The following is a 20,865-nucleotide window of genomic DNA, read 5'->3' on the forward strand; positions in this document are numbered from 1 at the left end:
GATATTTTTGTGCTTATGTTTAATTGGCGATTGTATGTTGGAGTGACTTGGCCACAATTTTTGTTTACTTTGTTTTGTTTGTATGTCACCTACACAAGCAGGGTACTGTGCTGTGCTCCTCTGTTCACTACTTGACAGCACTTATACACTCACCACCTGTTTCCTTTCCTGTTGTCAGCCTCTTGTATGTCCCTGTCGACCTTGGCAAACAGAGCCTATTTTTAGGTCCCTGGAATCTGAATGAGAATGCCATCATTTTAAAATCCAAAATGGCTGCCACTTGTAAACATTCAAATTGTCTGCACTCTCAGTCACTTTAAATATTCAAAATGGCCACAGCTTGTAAATATTCAAAATGGCTGTGCCCTTGGTCACTTTAAATAGCCAAAATGGCTGCTGCATGTAAACAATCAAAATGGCTGTACCCTCCAGACAGCGGAAAGTCAACAGCTCAGATTGTCTCCCTCCTTGCTGTTTCCCTTCCTAGTCACAGGCCACTGGCGCAGTCGTCCCTGCAGTCCTTGGTGACCAGGGTTGATCTTTAGGTCAATTCTCAGGTCCCAACACCACTTGGAAATACTCAGGCTATTGGTCCTGTCAGAGTAGCTGACATTCCGCAGCTCCAACCATCTCTGTACTCACTGTTTTCGTTCCGGTTTTTCCACTAGTTGGTGCCTAATCCACTTCTGTATAGTTCCTTTCAAAGCTCAGGGCTCCAGGATTATCTTCAGTATCTCTGTCAATTGGTTTTTCTTTTCTTTGTTGAAGAGAGTCTGTGTCACTTGTCTGCCTATTCCTCCATCTTACCCAAAGTCCCTGCTCATGAGCTTTTAAGACATCAGTCATTACTCACCAAAGCAGGATACAGAGCATGGTCTTTTTGCACTCTTGTGCCAACTGACCTTAGTGACTAAGGTCCTGAATCTCCATACCCAGTGATGCTACAGAGTACTTCTTGATGATAAAGAAAAATGTTAACTTTACAATGAAGAGATCTGATGAACACCAACTTAACTAGGTGCTCAAACTTAACATCAACAATAACGGGACAAACTGGCCTTATGAGATGTAGTAAGAGATATGCAACTTCACCTTATTGCGTTCTCACCAAAAATGTTCGGTTTAAATCTAAATATGAAAGAAACAACAGAAATCCAGACTATGGAACATTCTACCAGACAAGTGGATTGTTGTTGTTGTTATGTGCCGTCGAGTCAGCCCTGACTCATAGCGACCCCTCCTTGGGTTTCCGAGGCAGTATCACTACGGAAGTAGGATTGCCCAACCTTCCTTCCGAGGAGTGGCTGGTGGGTTTGAACCGCCAGCCTTCTGGTTAGCAGTCAAGTGCCTTAGCCACTATGCTACCAGAGCTCCCACAAGTGGATTGGACTCTAGAAAAGTAAAAGTAACAATGCTGTCCTTCTGCCCAGGCTATTCATCTTTTAGGCATTTTGAACAAATGAGCCAGGAAATTAGACTAAGTTGATGAAACCTGTTCACTTATTATGTTACTATTTAAGGGGAAGAAAGGCATTAGGTTCAATAGTAAGCAGGATGCACTATTAGGAAGCTGATGCCCAGAGACGAATCTTCTGTGGATGTGGTACAAAGCAGAGAAGAATAAGGTCTAGAGTTTTAGTTACTTACCTCCCGGATAGCCCCGTCACAGACCCGAATGACATTAAGGAATGTGGGCATGACCTGGGGCAAGAACTGTACACACTTGAGCCCCAGGGACTTGAAGATGAAGGTGATGGCCTGGACAACCATGGTGTGATGCTGAGAGAGGGACTGGTCCCGGAAGATCCGCATTAGGGCCACCATGGAAACAGCTGGGTAAAACTCATCCAGAGGCAGGTTTCCCATGTTGACCAGCATTTCACTAGTGCTGTAGTCAGCTAGGACACAACAGTGGAGAGGTTTCATGAGGTGGATGTAACAATATTCTGAGGTAAGCATAGTTAAAAGCAAAACAAAAAACCGTCTAAAAGACATCACCATTTACCTCTTTCTTCCTGGTTGGGAATGTGGGGTATATTAGGAACCCATGACTAGGCTTTCACCATCAAGAACTTTGGTTTTTTGGTTTTTCTATTACCCAAATCATAAAAGCCTAAAACAGTACATGATGGTTTTCTGTGAACTGTTATGCTTAACTTGCTTCTTACTATACAGTTAACAACTCTGTAGCTGAAACCATCAATAAAAATAACGACTTCCCCAAATGAAAGTAAAGGGAATTAAATTAGGCAAACATCTGCTCAGCAACTGCTTGGTTCCTCTAGGGAATTCAGGCAAGTTAGTAGGCAAATAGTACCCGACCTGAACAAGAAGGATCTGGAGGACTCTGACAGAGGATATTAAGAGTGTGATGAAGAGGATAAGAACTATAATAGGTCAAGAGATGGCGGCTGCCTGGTGGTGCTGAATAAAGGAAGAACACCTGCAAAGATGTAGCTCAGGCTCTGCTCTTGACAGCTGTGGGTATTACAGATAACATCACAGGCACCCTTCCCTCATAAATATAAGGAAGGGGAAACTGAAAGTAATATGGTTCTGTCTCTACAGTTTAGAAAGACATTATTTTATTTTGGAAAAATAACATTTTGCTGGGAGAGCTAGGAGGGTCACTATTGAACTTTCACATTTTCAGAAATAGGTCTGTTCCTTTGGAATTAGCTTCCACTGGTTAACAAGAAGTTAAGTCTGGAAAACTCTCTTGCATTCCCCTACACTTTCCATTCTCTTGTTAAAAGGCAGCAGGGCTTTATGGCCAGACCCTCTGAAAGAAAGAAGAGCCCTGGGTTTCTGATTACCACTAGTTTTTCTATTCCCTTGCCTTGCCTCAGATTTCCCTATCAATTAAAACAGGGAAAACAAATTCCCTCCTCTTCTTCCTTGGGTGTTATGAGAATAAAAAAACATCAAAGAAGCACTAGCAGGGCTCAGGAGCATGGTCCCAGGAACATCAAGCTCAACTGGCATAACATATTACACAAAAACATTGTTCCACATCCTACTTTGGTGAGTAGTGACTGGAATCTTAAAAGCTTGCAAGCGGCCATCTAGATGCAATGATGGGTCTCTCCTCATCCAGAGCAAAGAAGAATGAAAAAAAGCAAAGACCCATGGAAACAATTAGTCCAAAGTACTGGCACACCATGTGATCCTCAGCCTAAATGACCATGAGATCAGAAGAACTAGATGGTATCCAGCTACCACTCAGAGGGGGATCTGCGTAGGAGATCCTAGAGAGAGTGGGAGAACAATATGGTACAAAACTCAAAATTATTAAAAAAAAAAAAAAAAAAATGACCAGGCTTGCTGGTGTGATAGACTCGCATATGGGCTGAACATTTACATCGGGTAGATATACTCCTTGGAGAGATCAATCATGGGAGAATAGAAAGGCTGCATATGCACAGGGAGACCGCTAGGGGGGAGAGTGCATGGGAGGAAGGGACACAGGAAAGAGGTAACTATGGGGAGAAAGTTGGAAGAGAGATCCTGCATTGTGGAAAATTGCAGTCTCTGTCATGAGACAAAATGTGTATGAACTGCTATATGGAAAATGAAATTGCTCTGTAAACTTTCACCCAAATCGCAATAAAAATTTTAAAAAAAGAAGCAGCACTAGCAAAGCATGAGAGGCAAACAGAGATGACAGAGCCATCCTTCGTATCTCTGTCATTTGCACCAAAAAGTGAGTACAGACTTAGCCTATTAACTCTTGACAAAGAATCTGGACACACTGAGAAGCATCATCCTTGCTATGATGCAAGAAAAAACTACTGGTTTTTATTTCAAAGCTACAAAGTGAGTCAGTATTCTACAATTTCCTAGTTATCCAGCTCAGCATGGTCATCAAGGGCTTTGTGATTAAGGACTTGCCAAGTCTCTCCTGGCTCCCATCCACTTACAGGAATCCTGACTTGACTTGGATTCTGACAGGCTGACAGCAGAAGCGTCCCGGGACTGGTCAATCATCCCGATGTTCACTTTGTGCTTGTAGGGATCCAGAGCCCCCAGAAGCCCTAACACACGAATAGCCTAGATAGTCAAGAGAGGGAGAAAAAAGAAAACATTTACCACAACATCTGGTCACAACAGGCTTCGTGGATATTCCTTATGTTCCCCAATACCCAATTCATACCCAGAACTTCATGAGCAAAACGGAAGACATAAGTCTGATCAATACTATCTGAGCATATTAATGACATAAGCTTCTCTTCTTCCATTCTCCCAGCAAAGTCTTTTGTTATGCTCCCTACCTCTCTCCGTGTACCCTGGTTCTGCTCAGTCTTCAAAAAATTCAGCAGCACCTCAAGCAGAGTGGGGTACTTCCTGTAGGGCTCTACCACATAGCCAGTGCTGGCCACCAACTGTCCCAGGGTCCACAGAGCCACCTGGATAGGCAAAAGATCACTAGGTACAACGAACCAGTTACAGAAAAGAGAGAGGTCTGACCTCTTCGTTAAAAGAGTGTAATGAAGTGATAGAGGCTATGTTATAAGAAAATAAATTTCCAGTAAAGATACTATCAACAGAAATCCTGAGAGTCAGGGCTTAAAAACAAGGGGGATCAAGCACAAACCTGCAACAATCACTGGATTAAAAGATAAAGTACACCCCCTTTCTCAAAGGAAATATATAGTTCTTCCGTATTTCTAACGATTAACAGGCAAAGTCTGATACAAAAGGAAATGAAGATTGTCCTTAATTTTAGTCTAGTCACCTAATAACCTCAAATGACTAAAGTGGACCAAGGCTAGGGGAAGGTGAGAGGAAGCTCTGCTTGGCTCCATGGCCTGTGGATGCAGCTTTATCAACATGTCTGTCCCTGTAGGAACTAGGGCTCTGAGAGATGACCTGCATTTTCTTTTGTATATAGGAAATGGACCTTGTTAGCTCTGCTACTCACTGAAAGTGACTCCAGGTCAGGATGACAGTTAATTTTGGTGCCAGTTCTTGTGTTTACTCATTCAACAAGTAGCTCTGAAAGCCTACTATGTATCAAATACTGTGGTAGGTACTGGCTGGGGACACTGTGGTGAACAGAAGGGATCAGGGCTCTGGCCTCATGGTCCTGCTCAGTCAAGAAGCTGTGGTACTCACCTGCCTTTTGGCCAACAGAGAGGAGTCCTGAAGCATGTCCATGATGATAATAAAAAGTTCATCAACCCATTTCCTCATTTCTAGGCCACTAACCTACAAAATTAAAAAAAAAAGAAAAGAGTGGTAGATAGGATTAGAAGTCATGGTTATCAACAGATATTTTGACTTCCTCAGAGGTTAAATTATATTCTTTCCACCTTTTGGAAAAAGCAGTTGCCCTCTTACCTGAGCCAATTCTCCTATTGTAGCCAAGACATTATTGATCACACCAGGGTTGGGATCAGGGTCTGGGTCTTTCAGTTTTAAAATTAAAGCCTATGGAAAGATGGTATGAGAAGATGAATGTGAATGTGGAGTAAAATATACTATAAACCTTTCTCTTATATAAGTAAAATTCACCCAAGAGACCAAGTCAGTTATAAATTACTTCTAGGCTGTATGAATCCAGGATTTCTCTGCAATGTATAAACATTCCCCCATACTGAGCACAAGTCTGACGTATGTTAGAGTTAGGAAATAGCATGGTTTAAGAATGCTTCCCAAGCCTCATTTACCCAGACTCACATGGTATGTGATTCACACAACTTTAACGTATTCAGATTTGAAGGTTGTTTTGGATTTTAAGGCTTGTTTTCCCTTCCTTTCTAAGGAGTTATTTTATGCTACCATCTACCTGTCTCCTTGCCATGCTTTTGTGATGACGTGCTTTTAAGTATCTCATCAATCATCTCTCTTAGAAGGAAACCACTTTCCTACAACTGGTGAGATTCTTGGTATATTTCACTTGAGAGTACTATACGTAGCTTTTGTCTCTGAGCCTGGGACCACAGCAATTACCCACTCTGTTCCGTGTACTGTTGAGTGCTGAAACACTCCCATCACACCAACCAAGCTGGCACAGGACAATCTAGAGAGGAAGTGCCTGTTTCTCTGTCTGTTGCATATTACCTTCAGAATAGGCTCCATGTAGGGGCGAATGAGTCGGGGGGCATTGGAGACCAGGTGTCCTAGCATGCGGGCACTCTGCTCTTTGATTCTTCCAATGCCACTGTGCTCCAGCTCTGTCAAGATCTGTAGGGAAGAAAAAAGGCTCATTATAGCAGAGGAAAGGCTAGAGAGGGACTGTGCGTCAAAAGGGAAATGTGGCAGAGAACTAAGGGAAGGAACCAGGCCTTCACTGTGGATTAAGTAGCTGCTAGATATTCCATAAGTAAAGGACACCTGTGTATGTCTCAGATACACTTATAAGTGAAAGAAAACCCTGTTTGAAACTTGTCCCTTCTCTTTCTATCACAGTACCCCCAGGGGCCTACAGTCCTCTCCAAAGTGTAGCTTTTAACAGTGTAGTAGCCATGACAGACTGAGAAAACCAACAAGGAAAGCTGTGAGTAGGTTTGTCAGAAATGAAGGGAGGGCTCTCTGGAAGGAAAATCTTTGCCCAGATAGCAAATCACAAACATGGCCTACAAATTAACAACAAAGGAATCAAATTCCATAGCAGAGTAACTATGATCAAAGAAAACCTAATACTCAGTAGCTGTTTCAGGTACATCTAGATAAACCCAAATAATTAGAGATCATATCTATAGGATCCCCTTGGATCTATTTTTTTTGAATTGTGATTTGGGTGAATCTCCTTGGCTCTTAATGAACAGAGATAACATGCTTATTCTAATTTAAAACATCCTTAAAAAATCAGGACATTATGCTCCTGGTGACAATATAGACTCTAGATGGAGACAACCTGCTATAGACAGACTTCTAGATAGCTGACGTTGCCAGAAGGCAATCTGTGAGCAGAGAGGAAACTCAATGTCACAAAGCCCATGTTAACACAGAAGAGTCTACAATTCACCGTTATATTTAGCGTTGAGTTAGATCTAATAATCCTGATTTTCTGGATCCTCTTGCCAAGCTGTTTTCCTCCAGTCAAAGCACACAGCAGTGAGAGGGGATGGAGAGGAAAACTGAGAACACACCCAGAGCAGCAGAAGAGATGGCTGTGAGGACTATGCCGCGCTGAGGAGGAAGCACAATGGCCTGGGGCACTGAGGGCCAATTAAAGAGGCCCAATTTCACCTTCAGAGCATCACTGTACCCTAATAATAACCAGTGCCTACCCTGATGACCACAACATCAAGAAAAGATCAAAGTGCATTTAGTTCATCTCTTATCAAGGCATGAAAATGTGCAATTCAATTTAGGAAAATCTGTTATCAAAGTTTGTTGTTGTTATGTTTAAAAACTAATAACAAATATTTGTAACTTTGGAGTTTCAAGGGCTACACTAAGTATATGAAAATTCACTCAATGGAACATCACATTCTCCAGAAAAAAGTTTCAAGAAGACAGGAGCCATGTCTGGCTTGTTCAGTGATATATTCCCAGTGCTCAGCAGTACCTGAAACACAGTTGTACCCAAAAGTATGTTCATTGAATGGACATACTGATATTATTAGGAGATATTTCTATTTCAAATTTACTTAGCCCAATTTGAGCTGGCAGGTTCAACAAGATTTCTTTCTCATTCCAAAGCATTAGGTAAAAAAGACTTAAAATGATAGGCACTCTAAATGTGGGCCAGTAGTTAAACAAATAAATCACTAGGCTAAAATAGAAGTGCCAAGATAAGGACAATTTTCTAATTTGTTGATTGATGATGTAATTTATATTCACTTTAACTATGACAAATTATGAATAAATGACATTCCCCCAGGGTAAAAGTTACATATATTAATGATTCTCTATGTTTAAGTTCTTTACACACTATGAGAAGTGTTTATCTCCAAAGAAGTTGTGGGGGAGGGTCAGGAAGCAGAGGGAGCAGTGGGCAGGGTGGCAGTGGGGACAGGAGATGACTGAGTGGATCACATGGAGACCCAGAAGAAGTGGGTGGAAATAACTCGAAGCAGGAAGACTAGACCACGCATCACTCACAATGAGGCCAGAAAACTTACTTGGGTAGGTGAAGACAAAACTTAAGGGGTTCGGCTTTGGCAGGAGTTGGAAATCCTACTAGAGTTAGCAGCAGTGTCAACCTGAGTCTATCTCAGGCTATAGCCCAAGCAGCTTAAACTGGCATCTCACAGTATTAAAGAATGAAAACCATAAAACACAGACCTGAGACAGTGACTATGAGAAAAAAATGTTGGAACCATTCTCACATTTTTGTTAAGAACAATGGCCTCTGTCCTGAACCTGCCATCAGCAAGAAAAGTAGGAGAGTAGAAAGATAGGGAGGTGCTGGGGAGATTGATTCCATCTGCAGCAAACTAAGGGAAGAGGGCCATGAAATGGAATGGCTGGTGACTTGCCAGGAAGTAGAAAGAGCTGCATGAGAAGTTAGCCTGGGATTAAGAAGTATCCTAGAGTCACACTAGCAAGAGACTTAGAGATGACAACCACTAGAAACGCAATGACCAAATCGGGAGAATGGGTGGACCCTGGGAACCAAAGGTGGCTTTTACCAGGCATCTCAATTAATCCCCTTCCTTGTCCTCAATTTTCTTTCCCAAGCAGCTTTCACAATGAGAGTACCCACCCCACTGCCTCTCGGTTTGACTGTCACCCATTACCTGGATGAGCATCTTGCGTAGAAAAGGCATGACAAAGGCTGGGTTCATGCTACTGAGCCGGCCCACAGTGCAGATGGCCAGCTCTCGGATCTCAAACACCTGGTCATTCAGGGCCACAAACAGGGCCTGCAAGTTCTCTGCCTGGGCCAGGTGTGCATCAAAGCGCTCATCCAGGGATGCCAAGACACAGTAGCGGATGTCAGGGTCTGCAAGAGCAATCAAGTCTTTGAACGCCTCTTCAATTATCTCACCCCTGCAGTCCTTTATCAGATACCATCTCCACTGCCACCAGCCCAGTGACAGAATCCCATATACTATTTCCTCATCCATCATTTTTTTCTCTATTTACAGGAGCAAAGGTAACAGAACTAAAGACAGATCATCTTACAACAACACAATGAACTAGCCAAGCCTGATGCCTTGGAAGAGAAAGAACAGAACATCAACCTGTTGAGGCTGAAGATCTCTAGAGAGGCCATGTAATAAAATTGGCTAGTTTCATGTCCCATGCTCCTAAACTTCCTTAGACTGCTTCTGTCTCATAAGCTTTACCAGGATCTGTTATCCCAACCACGAGCAGTTTGCTGAGCACATCTGCCACCACTTGCACTGCAGTCTGGCTAACCACATGAGCATGGCCACTGATGAGGTGGATGGAGGGTGTGAGCAGGCGAGAGCAGGTACGGGCAGCTTCCATGCGGATCTCCTTGTGCTCACTGTTCAGGAAATGATCCGCACAGTGACGGACAAACTGGGTCAGAGAGTGGCCTGGATACAAATGCAGAAAGAAAACAATATATAACACTGGTGCTGTGGAGAGGTAGGTCTGCAACGCGCTAGCTGCATTTTCCACCTTGTGGCTACTAATTCAATTTTCAACAGAACATTGATCAACAAAATATTGACCCAGAACTCTTCTCTTAAAAGGGTAACAAATGGGCTTTGAATCAGCAGGAAAGCAAAAGGGAGGCGGTAAGAAAGCAGGAACCCAAAATAAAGATATGCCCCAACCCTTTCTCTACTCCCTGTTCCCTGCAAATATTAAGTTATTTTGTTTTATTATGACCCAACATCTTACATTACCAGGGGATAAAATAATGATTGAACAAATTTACCCTAATTGTTTTAGCTCCTAGATTCAGATGCCAAAAAGAAAAGTCTGATGTAGGCTAGGTTAAAACACAGCTAATTTCTATTCATTAGAAATAAATTATCTAAGGTGTTAATCAATGCAAGTAGAGTAACTTCAATAGGGAAACCACAGATGGCTATAAGTCTTCAGACAACATGTTTAAGTGTCCTCCACTTGTTTGCACTTGACCAAGACTACCTACATGATCTTAAATTTCAAAAGAACACATTTTTTCTCCTGAAATATATCTCCTGAGAATGGTAGCATAGTGCCTAAGGCATCTGACTGCTAACCAGAAAGCTGACGGTTCCAATCCACCAGCCATTCCTCAGAAGGAAGATGGGGCAATCTACTTCCGTAGTGATACCACCTCGGAAACCCAAGGAGGGGTCACTGTGAGTTTGGTTTGGTTTTTTTAGAGTATTAATATAAATTTACCTGGGGCTCACACTTCCAAATTGAACAACACAGGGCATCACTTTTGGAAGTCATACTTCCATAGGAATGGAAACACCCAAGAAGCCCCTTCTTATAAATTCTGAAGCATTAAATGCCACCTCAGCTGCATGGAACTGGGGAGGTAAGGGGGACCTATCTCTAACTTTCCTATTTCTGAAGCATGATTTCATTGGATCAACGCATATTCCTAAGCACTATCTTCTCCAAAACTCAGTTATGTGTGGGACAAGGAAACAAACAGTAGGGATAAGGAAAGAGTCTAGGAAGAATGAGTTGCTACAGAATCAACTTTCCTATCTCCAGGACTCCTGGCAAGATCTAGGAATCTGTCACCCTCATTCCTTACTAAAAGGTTCCTAGCATCATACATTATCTTGGCAGAAGCCACTGCAATTTCTTACCTTCAAATTCAAAGCTGCCAAGAGTTCGAAGAGCAAGAGTGATGCTGCCTACATCACTGGCCTCAGGGAGGGTCGTGAGGCCAGGAGAGGCCAGCTGATGGGCCAGGCCTTTAGGCATGCCTGGGTGCCGGAGGGGTTTGTGCATGAGGACCAGGGACAGCATCTTTAGTAGCCCATCTTGGATGTCCTTCTTCAGCTGTGGGATCTGGCGGCTCAGGTCATAGAGCACAGCAGTGAGAGCAGGGCTAAGGGGAAGGAAACCAGTCATGTGTGGGGCTGAGCACATGACATTCAGTCTATTCCTGCCCAGCAAGGGGATAGGGCTTCACTGTCTGTCTTCAAAGTAGAAAGGATATTACAAAATAGAATAAATGTCCTAAGTTCTCTTGGCCTGGCCTTAGATTTCAGAAAAAGCCATACGTTTCTGGTTTTCATCACAGTAGAACTTGCTTAATATAACTCAATACAATGCAGAAGACCGAGTCTCAGTAAATAATCTGGGAAGCAGATTGAGAGCATCATTTTTATTTCATAGATAAAGAGAATAAAGTTTAAGGAGATGCAGCAATTTGTTCAATAATAGAAATAATAGTTGCAAATATTTATTGAGTCATGTCTCTATACAAGGTATTATGCTAGAAGTAGCAATATCATGAACTCTCTCTCTCTCACTTAATCCTCATAACCCAAGTAACAGGAATTGCTATTGTACTCACTTCTCAGATGAGAAAACTAAGGCTCAAAGAAGTAACTGAGCCAAGATCACCAGCTTCCTAGGGATGAAACTAGGATCTGAAATTAGCCTATTCAATTTTATGTGCAAAAGACCATATATTCCCTCTCTTCTCACATGGTCTCAGGACTGGGGACCAAGCCTTACAGTAACTGAGACAGGGGAAACTCATGTTTCTGACACCTACCTCAGTCCCACTGCTAGCATGGGCTCCAGCAACTCTTTGATATCCTGCTGGATACCAGGCCCCATTGCCCGAGCAAGCATACTAATACAGGTGAATACTGTGGCATCCACCTGCATTGCCTTCTGTCTCCTGCAGAGAAAGAAAGGATGGCTAGTTTAGACATTAACAATTTTGGGCCCAGGAGGCCCAAAAGCTATCTAGGCAGGGCCACCACAAGTGGACATATGGGTTGTCTACTGCACAATTCTAGAGTGTGTAGTCATTGAGAGTTTGGTTTTTTTTTTTTGGTAGTCATTGTAAATTTCCTTATTTCTAAGGACAATCCAGCAGATGGCAGTAAAGCATTTTGAGGAAGGGGCCCCTTTCTTGAATTCACCATAAAAGTACCCTATGGGCCAGTGCAGTGCTGGCCTGGGTACCTATTTAAGAAGCAAACTGAACAATGTATTCATTAGGATGCAAAGTGTAACCCATAGCTATTATATTACTTGCTCTTATTGAAAGGGAAATGCAAAGAAGTTTTTCTCCCCATGATGAGAATGCTGGGCTTTAGAATGGGCCAAACCAAAAACCAAACTCACCACCAGAGTCAATTCCAACTCATAGTGACCCCCACTGGGTTCCCAAGGCTGTAAATCTTTACAGAGCAGACTGCCTCATCTTTCTTCCATGGAGCAGTTGGTAGATTCGAATCATTGACCTTTTGCTTAGTGGCCAAATGCCTTAACTATTACACCACCAAAGCTCCTTTTAGAATATGCAGGGCTTTAAATTCACCAGAGCAACTCTTGCTACTAAAACAAAGAAATAAAAAGATACAACCATAAGAGTAAAACCAATGAACAATGAACCCACAGCATTAAAAGAAGACACTGTGGCCTCTCTACCTTGCAGGGTTTTTCTCTTTACTCTATTCATCAGGAAGGAGCTCTGGTGGTACTGTGGGTAAGGCATTTGGCTGCTAACCAGGTCAGTGGTTCAAACCCACCAGCTGCTTCAAGGAAAGAAGATGAGACAATTTCTTCTGTAAAGATTTATAGCCTTGGAAACCCTATGTGGGTCACTATGAGTTGGAATCAACTTGATGGCATGAGTTTTTGGTTATTCATTGGGAAGTTTAAAGAGGTGAAAGGACTTATCCAACTTCAGTACTAAGGAAAAGAGGACTGTTAGGTTCCTTCCATTCAAGTCTAGAATTCTTTTCTTTAGGTCTCATATCAAAACAAGACCCTTGAACAAAGATGAACCCTTCTACACATATAGTACTGCATTGTCAGTGATGGCAAACATTGATCTGCAGGTGGATAGATGGGTGGACAGGATGAATGATTAGGTATGTCTATGCGGGGGGTGTGTGTGTGTGCCCATGACCATGTATAGGGTTGGCAGACAACGTTTCTACAAGTGCATTTGTATGTTCTGTAGAAATTTCCAGGTATATAGTAGAGCTGACAAGGGACAAGGTTGTAGTCACTTCTTAGCCATAGCCAGCTACCTGGAGGGAGCAAGTAATTGGACCTGTGGGCTTGGAACCATGGTCCTAGGGGACATCAAGCTCAACTGGCATAACATACTACTCAAAAACATTGTTCCACACCCTCCTTTGGCAAGTAGCGACTGGGATCTTAAAAGCTTGCAAGTAGTCATCTAGATGCAATAATGGGTCTCTCCTTGTCCAGAGCAAAGAAGAATGAAGAAAAGCAGATGCATGGAAACAATTAGTCCAAGGGACTGGTACACCATGTGCTCCTCAGCCTATAAGACTATAAGACCAGAAGAACTAGATGGTGCCCAGCTACCACTGTGAACCACTTGGAGAGGGATCTGCGGAACAAAACTCAAAATCATAAAAAAAAAAAAAAAAAAAGGACCAGGTTTGCTGGTCTGATAAAGCCTGGTGGAATCCCTGAGACTATGGCCCCTAGTTGCCCTTCAGGTCTGGAATTGAATCCACTCCTGTGGCTTCCAGCCAAACAAAAGGCAGGCATATGAGCTGAACATTTACATTAGGTAGATACACCCCTTGGAGAGATCAATCATGGAAAAATAGAAGGGCTGTGTATGCACAGGGAGACGCTTGGGGAGCAGAAGTACACAGGAGGGAAGGACACAAGGAAGAGATAACTACAGGGAGGAAGTGGGAAAGAGAGCTGTTGCACTGTCTCAGTTAATGTCATGAGACAGTGTATGTGAACTGCTATATGGAAAACAAATTTGCTCTGTAAAGTTTCACCCAAATCACAATAAAAATTTTTTAAAAATTAAAAAAAAAAAGACTCTTGAAAGCCAGATAAAAAGAACAAAACTAAGATATTACCAGTAAAAAATAACACTGCAGAAACACTGGCATCTAACATGTTCAACCTCCCAAAATATTTACATGTCATTTCATTTGGAGAAGGTTAGAGCTCAATTGATGGAAGGCTGTTCTTTATATATCTTGCTATATTCTAGAGGCTAATAATGATTCAGTGAATGGGCTTAAGCTTCATGGAAACTGGGATGGAGGATTCTTCCCTAAGCAAATGGGGTGGAAAGTGAAATCTTAACAAAGATGCTTACTTATGGGCGAAGTCCTTAGGGGGCAGGGCTGCTCGGATGATGTCCAGTACACGAGGTAAATAGACCTTAAACTCGGACCTCACAGCCACAGAAAGTAACCCCAGGGCCTGGAAGGCTGCTGTACGTTCTTTTTCCTTTTTGACACAGCTTAGGACATGGTTCATGGTATCTTGGAGGTATTGAGTATCTGAGCACAGAAAAGACAAAAGTGTATGGTTCAAGGTTAGGGCTGGTCTATGCACCACAGGTCAGAGGTCTTATAAAGCATTGAAATTTAAGAATAAATTAAGAAAGCCAATTGGAAAGATGTTAAGAAGAATTTAGAAGATGTACTATTCAAAGTCTTATGCTTGCTACTCTTCAGGTACATCTTTTAGATATATTAAAAATGTAAGATTCTTTTCCTTTAATTAATTAAAAAAAAAAAAATTAAAGTGTCTCCCAAACAATATCACCACATAATTGTTTTCATTAATCCATTAGTGTTTTATTGTGAAGGAAAGATTACCACAGTTTTTCGCATATAATATGCCCACACATTAAACACAAGAGTGCACATAGGAAATTAACAAGCAAGGGGTTGCTCAGCTTGCAAGGTAAAAAAGAACCAAAAACAAAACAAATGTATAATGTATACATTATCAAGTGAAACTATAGTACATTCTCCTGCTTAAGAAACATATGTTAAATCTTGTTTAAAAACAGAGAGAATCATCCGAATTATTTTATTTTATTAAAATTTAGAGAAATATTGAATATTGATTGAAACAGATATTCAGTTTAGGCCTGGAAATCACTTTGCTATTATCTAGAAATTTTTTGTTATATTTACTACTGTAAGATTTAGTCTGTAATTTGGAAACCACATGTGTTTTCATTAACTTTATGTGAGCTAATGTGCACGGGTAGGCAATTCTTGGGCAACTGAAGTTAAAGTGTTATTTCTCTGAAGGCTGGGATTTACCAATTCTTCTATTTCTCCTTTCCAGCAATGTGGGTTCCAAATCTGTACATCAGCAGCACATATACAGCACAATTTAGAAGACAGTGAACAGACTCCCCCAAAGCATATATATATTATTGCATTTACACTAATGAGAAAAGTCTTCTCCTATAGCTCTTGTGGTCAAATGACAATAAGCATGCTGGGGCTTGAGGTAGGAGTGCTATGAAAACAAGCAGAGACCAAAGTGATATGATCTTAAAATGAGAGTGAATCAATAAGAAAAATAAGGCTCTTATATATGTTGTCATTAAGTGCCATCAAGTCAGTTCCAACTCATGGTGACACTATGTACAACTGAGCAAAACTGAACAAAATGGTGCCCGGTACTGCACCATGCTCACAATTGTAGCTATGTTTGAGACTACTGTTGCAAGCCACTGTGTCAATCCATCTCATTGAGGGTCTTCCTGTTTTTCACTGACCCTCTACTTTACCAACTATGATGTTCTTCTCCAGGGACCAGTCCCCTCTGATAACATGTCCAAAGCATGTGAGAGAAGTCTTGCCATCCTCCCTTCTAAGGAGCATTCTGGCTGTACTTCTTCCAGTTCTTCTGGCAGTCCACGGCATATTCAACATTCTGTGCTAACTCCATAATTCAGAGTCATCAATTCTTCTTTGGTCTTCCTTATTGATTGTCCATCTTTCTCAGGCCATTTATGAAGCAACTTAAAATACCACAGCTTGGGTCGAGCACCCCTTAGTCCTCAAAGTGACATTTTTGCTTTTTAATACTTTAAAAGGTCTCTTGCAACAGATTTGCCCAATATAATACATGGTTTGACTTCCTGACTGCTGTTTCTCGGGTCATTTGATTGGGGATCCAAGTAAAATGAAACACTTGACAACTCCATCTTTTCTTCATTTATCATGATGTTGTAAGGATTTTTGTTTTATATTGAGGTGTAATCCAGATTGACAGCTGCAATCTTTGATCTTCATCAGTAAGTACTTCAAGTTATCTTCATGTTCAGCAAGAAAGGTTGTGTCATCTGCACTTCTCAGTTGTTCCTAAGTCTTCCTCCAGTCCTGATTCCATGTTCTTCTTCATATAGTCCAGCTTCTTGGATTATTGCTCAGCACACAGATTGAGTAAGCATAGTGAAAGGATAACAACCCTGATGCACACCTTTCCTGATTTTAAACCATTCTCTTGCTCTCTTCAAACAATTAACTCTTGGACTACATTCAGGTTTTGCATGAGCACAATTAAGTGTTTGGGAATTCCCATTCTTTGCAATGTTATCCATAATTTGTTATGATCCACATAGTCAAATGCTTTTGCACAGTCAATAAACCACAGGTAAACATCTTTCTGGTATTCTCTGCTTCCAGCCAAGATCTACCTGACATCAGCAATGATATTCCTCATTCCATGACCTATTCTTCATTGACCCTCCACTTTACGAAGCATGGTATCCTTTTCCAGGGAATGGTCCCTTTTTACAACATAACCAAAGTAGCTAAAATGAAGTCTGGCCATTCTTGTCTCCAAGAAGCATTCCAGCTGCACTTCTTCCAGGATAGATTTGTTAGTTCTTTTAGCAGTCCACAGTACTTTCAGCATTCTTCAACACTACAACTCAAATTCAACTCTTCTTTGGAAGAAGGAAGAGGCCATTCACTTCTCAAACAACTGGCCAGTGAAAACCTTATGAATAGCACTCCACGTGTATAGCCACTGTTTATGTTGTTGAAAAAAGGTATCTGCGACGAATAAGTTGTTCATCTTGCAAAATTCTATCATGCGATCTCCAGTGTCATTTCTATAACCAAGGCCATATTTTCCAATTACCAGTGATTCTTCTTCTAACTTTCACATTCCAATCACCAATAATAATCAATACATCTTGACTGCATGTTTGGTTAGTTTCAGACTATAGAAGCTAGTAAAAATCTTCAATATCCTCATCTTTGGCTTTGGTGGCTGGTGCGCAAATTTGAATAGTAGTAGTATTAACTGGTCTTCCCTGTTGGCATGTGGATACTATCCTATCACTGACAGCACTGTACTTCAGGACAGATCTTGAAACATACTTTGTGAATGCCATGCCATTCCTCTTCAATTTGTTATTCCCAGCACATTATATCATATATGGTTGTCTGATTCAAAATGGCCCAAACCAATCCATTTCAGCTCACTAATGCCTAGGACATCAATCTTTATGCGTTCCATTTCATTTTTGACAACTTCCAATTTTCCTACATTCATACTTCATACATTTCATGTTCTGATTATTAATGGATGTTTGCAGCTGTTTCTTCCCATTTTGAGTCATTCCACATCAGCAAATGTAGGTCCTGAAAGCTTTACTCCACCCATGCCATTAAGGTTCACTCTACTTTGAGGAGGCAGCTCCTCCCTAGGAGTATTCTGAGTGCCTTCTAACCAAAGGGGCTCAACTTCTGGCATTGTATCAGACAGTGTTTCAGGGCTATTCATAAATTTTTCCAGTAATATATCAGACAGTGTTTCACTGCTGTTCATAACGTTTTCATGGCACAATTCTTTAAGAAGTGGATGGCCCCTTCCTTCTTCCAAGTCTGTCTTAGTCTGGAAGCTCCACTGAAACCTGTCCACCATGGGTGACCCTGCTGGCATTTGAAGTATCAGTGTCATAGCCTCTAGCCTCATAGCAACATGCAAGCCACCACGGTACGAAAAACTGACAGATGGATTGGTATTGGTCATTTTGAATAAGACAATCATATGGTCTGCTATGTCAAGAATGACTAGTTAAAAAGGCCTTTACATATGGGGTCAGCATTGTAGCAAGAAATGAACTTAACCTAGAATGAGTAGACATTCCTTTTCTGGATTTAACATCTTAAGAGATTAGGAATATGACATTATTAGCTATTCCAACCCAGTCTTAGGGTATTTTTTTTTTTTTTTTTTTTTACTTTCCCAAAAGTTACACCATTAAGAAACTTTTTGTTGTTGTTGCGTGCCGTTGAGTAGGACCCAACTCATAGCAATTCCTCCTTGGGTTGCCAAGGCAGTATCACTACGGAAGTAGATTGCCCAACCTTCCTTCTGAGGAGTGGCTGGTAAGTTTGAACCTCCAGCCTTCTGGTTAGCACTCAAAAGCCTTACGCACTATGCTAAGAAACAGTGACTTCCAAATTGCAAGCTTAAAACAAGTGGCAGTTACCCAATGAGATATGTGCTTATGGGAACTACACAGGCTGAATTTCAATTATACATTTAATTATATTATTTAACAACACAACAAAAACCCACTTCAAAAGAATATACCTAGGGGCTCTCTGAGCTTTGTGTCCTGCTGCTATGCAGCCTTTGAGCTCACTAAGGTAACAACTCCTACATAGTGCCAGACTTTGATCAAATCTAGCCTAGTTATTAGCTTCTTTTGAATGACAGACTTTCAGCTCAAGATCATTTAAAGGTCTACTGAACAGGGGCATGTCTGGTCATTAAAAAAGAGAAAAACTGCTGGGTGTCAGGCAGGAACAAGAGAAAATTTAAAAAAATATGGGTGATTTTCATTTTATCATTTCTCTCTGGTTCAATAATTTCATGTGGCTAATTGTCTCATCCTTACCCAACATGTTCTACATCTTACACACAACATATTTAACACTTCATCAGCTACATTCATCCTGCTGTTCCGTATGGCCTGTTTGGCATGACGTAAGTCTGTGTGTGAGCGACAGTGGTTCCCGAGGATCAGGCTGGCCTCTCCTTATGCTCCTGGCTCTCATCAGGGACTATATGCTTGAGGTCAGGTAACAAGAAGGAACCAAAGGAGACCAAGAAGGGGCAAGTGCACCATGGCAAAGAACAAAGAGACAAGGGCTCTACACTCACCAAGCATAGACATAAGACAAGGACATTAAGTATGAACAGTCAACTGTAGTTGACTGTAGTATAGTTATAATTATTACTTTTATCCTATTTCCAAAATGGATTTGAAGTAGCTATAGGAGGCAGTAGTAATGTAATAATGGCTTCCATTTCCTGAGACTTACTCTATGTCAGGTCCCATAGGAGGTGCTTAGGCATTAATGCAGTTCATCTTGTGGGGTAGGAATTATTTTCCTAATTTCACAAGTGAAGAAGGGGAGCCCAGGAATGGTAAATAACCTGTTCAAAACCTCATAGTTAGTGAGAGGTAGTGAGAGGCAGGCTCAAAACTCACTGCTGTTGGGTAGGATCCAACTCATAGGGACCCCTCCTTGGGTTTCCGAGGCGGTACGGTATCACTATGGAAGTAGATCGCCCATTCTTCCTTCCAAGGAGTGGCTGGTAGGTTTGAACTGCTAGCCTTCTGGTTAGCAGTCAAATGCCTTAGGCATTATGTCACCAGAGCTCCCAGTGAGGGGCAAGATTCACACCAAATCTGATGCCAAAGCCTTTCCACAGCTGAGGGTGATAATGGAAGAGGAAAAAAAATTCGAGCTGGAGTAATCCAGGCAGGCCAGTATCTGAGCTGGGCCAGTTCCAGAAGCCAGGAATTCGTATTGCCCACTGGGGACAGGGCAAGAATATGTGTATCCACAATCTATCAGCAGTAGACCCTGCCTCTGCAACATCTAGTCCATTCTTCCAGTAAGTGGTTCAGTGGCTCAATTACCATCTCAGGGGCAGAAGCAGGACAGTCACCACATCTTCTCTGCCCTACAGAAAGGTTGCTGCACAGTATCTGCCCTACTTTTGATCTCTTTTCCACCCACCCATGAACCTGCTGGTCCCAGAACTGCATATCTGCCTACACATCCCAACTGCCCGTGTCTACTGCCACAGTGGAAAACCTGAACTAGACTTCACTGGGAACTGAACATGAAGTAAAAAAATCAGAAAATAGCTCTTTAGCTGGTGTTGCTTCAAATGAGAAGCATACATAATTTTCTGCAACACCTCTTCCCTGCTAAGTATAAACTTAAATGGGTCACAATGTCTTCCATGGACATCCTCACCTGTGAAGGCAGAAGGTCGGAATGCAGCCAAGCGGGGCAACAGATTAAGGATTGTCATTTGGATCAGCGAGTTCTTGCTATTCCTGCATTTCAGCACCCACTGGCACACCTGAGAGAGGAAGGATAAAGGGTTGGCAAAGGAAAGTGAGGTGTGAAGCTTGGGAGAACAGGGAGAGGGCATCTGCCACTTACTTGATCAAACTTCTCCTCCATCAAGTCTCTGCAACACCGGCTCTCCACCAGGGTGGATTTAGCTGGGCTAGGGGAAGCCCCAAATCCCATGAGGCCTTGATGAGAGCTGTACCCCAGCAGCCCAACCAAGGCATTTGACTGCTGGGGCTGTATAGCCTGAAAACTGGTGAAGGGCGTGATATGCCGAGGTTTTGTCCCAAAGCCCATGAGATCTTTGCAGTATTTGTCATGCACCAGCTGCTGCTGTGTGATTTCTTCCATCTCTTCTCTTAGACGCTACAGATATAGGGGGAAAAAAATCACCTTTACTATATGAGTGGTGTTCACTTTGGGCTCTATGGAGTCTACTGAATCATGAATTTGGCCAACCCTGAAATGCAACTACTTCCAAAGTAGAGGGTGGCCATTCTCCACCTCTAGGGTTAAGATTTCCCCCAGAATTTTGCAAGGGACCTGGTTTTGTTCTCATTTAGGCAGAAGAGCACCACCTACTGAACAGTGAAAAAACAGCAGGGGGCTGCCTGCCAAGGGCTCCCATCTCCAAGGACTCTGCAATTTGGGA

The 20,865-nt window shown here is 42.0% G+C and overlaps 1 protein-coding gene across 1 annotated transcript in view; it reads right to left on the reverse strand.

Moving 5' to 3' along the window:
- Positions 1 to 20,865, reverse strand: part of MTOR (mechanistic target of rapamycin kinase) — a 187,749-nt gene that overhangs the window by 135,998 nt on the left and 30,886 nt on the right. The window contains exons 7-19 of the mRNA XM_007942626.2: positions 20,304 to 20,579; positions 20,112 to 20,220; positions 14,165 to 14,351; positions 11,603 to 11,731; positions 10,683 to 10,927; positions 9,243 to 9,458; positions 8,691 to 8,896; positions 6,064 to 6,186; positions 5,341 to 5,430; positions 5,116 to 5,208; positions 4,272 to 4,406; positions 3,921 to 4,050; positions 1,648 to 1,898 (exon numbers count right to left, since the gene is read on the reverse strand). Of these exons, the coding sequence (XP_007940817.1) occupies positions 1,648 to 1,898; positions 3,921 to 4,050; positions 4,272 to 4,406; positions 5,116 to 5,208; positions 5,341 to 5,430; positions 6,064 to 6,186; positions 8,691 to 8,896; positions 9,243 to 9,458; positions 10,683 to 10,927; positions 11,603 to 11,731; positions 14,165 to 14,351; positions 20,112 to 20,220; positions 20,304 to 20,579 (2,190 nt within the window). The remainder of the gene's footprint in view (positions 1 to 1,647; positions 1,899 to 3,920; positions 4,051 to 4,271; positions 4,407 to 5,115; positions 5,209 to 5,340; positions 5,431 to 6,063; positions 6,187 to 8,690; positions 8,897 to 9,242; positions 9,459 to 10,682; positions 10,928 to 11,602; positions 11,732 to 14,164; positions 14,352 to 20,111; positions 20,221 to 20,303; positions 20,580 to 20,865) is intronic.

This window comes from Orycteropus afer, unplaced genomic scaffold (genome assembly GCF_000298275.1).
Source record: "Orycteropus afer afer isolate SDZICR_OR568_19922 unplaced genomic scaffold, OryAfe1.0 scaffold00094, whole genome shotgun sequence".
NCBI lineage: Eukaryota > Metazoa > Chordata > Mammalia > Tubulidentata > Orycteropodidae > Orycteropus > Orycteropus afer.